The sequence below is a fragment of the Loa loa genome, assembly GCF_000183805.2.
Source record: "Loa loa unplaced genomic scaffold supercont3.1542, whole genome shotgun sequence".
Classification (NCBI taxonomy): domain Eukaryota; kingdom Metazoa; phylum Nematoda; class Chromadorea; order Rhabditida; family Onchocercidae; genus Loa; species Loa loa.
Window position 1 is genome coordinate 432 of NW_018109721.1, and position 1,467 is coordinate 1,898.

General features: G+C 24.7%; 1 protein-coding gene across 1 annotated transcript; it reads left to right on the top strand.

Annotated features, from left to right (window-relative positions):
- Positions 1 to 358: 358 nt before the first annotated feature.
- On the top strand, positions 359 to 781 carry LOAG_15135 (hypothetical protein; the record flags this gene model as incomplete). Its single annotated transcript, XM_003150627.2, has 2 exons — positions 359 to 403; positions 650 to 781. Coding segments are annotated over 2 exons (177 nt in total), but the record flags the coding sequence as incomplete, so codon positions are not given.
- Positions 782 to 1,467: the final 686 nt, after the last annotated feature.

Sequence of the window (1,467 nt, forward strand, 5' to 3'; positions counted from 1 at the left end):
AGAAATGTAAATTTTGCTAATGGTAATAGTTAAGGGAAGAAAATTAACAATAAGTATCTTTTAAATATTAGTTCCTGAATTAAATACACTTGCGCATCTTTTGTCATACAAAAATAAAACAAACAAAAGGAATAGTAACAAGCCTATAATCCTGAATTCACTTTTTTTTTTTAATGATTAAATTTAAGCGCAAAAGTTCTTTCCTAAAATAATTTTCAAAATTTATTCGATTATTTGTTTGTTTATTCAAACATTTATGAATACATTAAGTTCATTAGACTAAATGCAAATTTTAAGGTATGCTGTATCATTTTTATCACAATTTCGAATTCTTGTTCGACGTTCTTTCCTCACAACAATGCGTGATCCATTGCTATTAAAAGTGAAATTCATTCAAATCATCGTAAGTTCAAATATTTTAAATATTGAAAAAGAAATGTCTTTTTTTTTCAATTAGAAGAAGATGAATGAGGACAGGCGCTAATAGTTCAGTTTGAAATGCGCACTTGGAATGTCAAATGTTTGTCAAATATCTACATGATAAGTATGTGCAAAGTATAAATAAAATTTGCATTACTTATCCATTACTTATTAATAAATTTGAAATTTATGGTCAATCATTTGTTTAAATTTTCAAAAAATTTTCCAGGTTACTGCATTAGCCATAGGAATGGTAAATTTTCAAACACAAATAACAGGTCCAACTATAATGAATTTGGAAGGTATACTGTATAATACCATACGTGATATGAATTTCATTTTTCTCTTTCCATCTATCAATGTTAGTTTTACACCGTTATTAACCTTTTTTTTTTTTTTTTTTTTGGAAATGTTAATGGGTCATTTATCCTTTATTAAATTTATCAAAAACAAAAATTATCAATCATCATTTATCAAATTTTTTTTGAACCGTTATTAACTACAAATGGTATAATCCAGGTTATTTGTCAGATATTACTTATTGTATTCATCGTCCATTCATTCAATCTATTTATTAACTTTCTTAAAATTTCAAAAATAATAAATCAATTTTTTGTCACATACACCAAAAACTATTTGATGTGACACTAATTTCTGTTACAGATAATTACATCAGAATTACCAATATTTTTACGTGAACATTGCTGTTCAAGAATTTATAGCACTTCTGCTTATTATCTAGCAAAATCGGTTGCTGAAGTTGGTATTTTTTTTTCCGAAATTTCAATAATTTTCAAGGAAAAAATTAAATTAAAGGAAAAAATTTAATTGAAGTTTGATTTTGATAAAGTTTTAATTTTTGTTTTAGCTTCCAGAATATACCATACTTCCATTTTGTTATGCAATTATTGTGTATTTCATGAGCGGTAAGTGATAATAAGTTTTCGTTCAAAATTTATGCTTAGAATTAAAAATTCTCCAAAAAAAAATTTTTTTTTGAAATTAATCTTTTAATAAGATCATATACATTACAAAAGTGAATGGGTT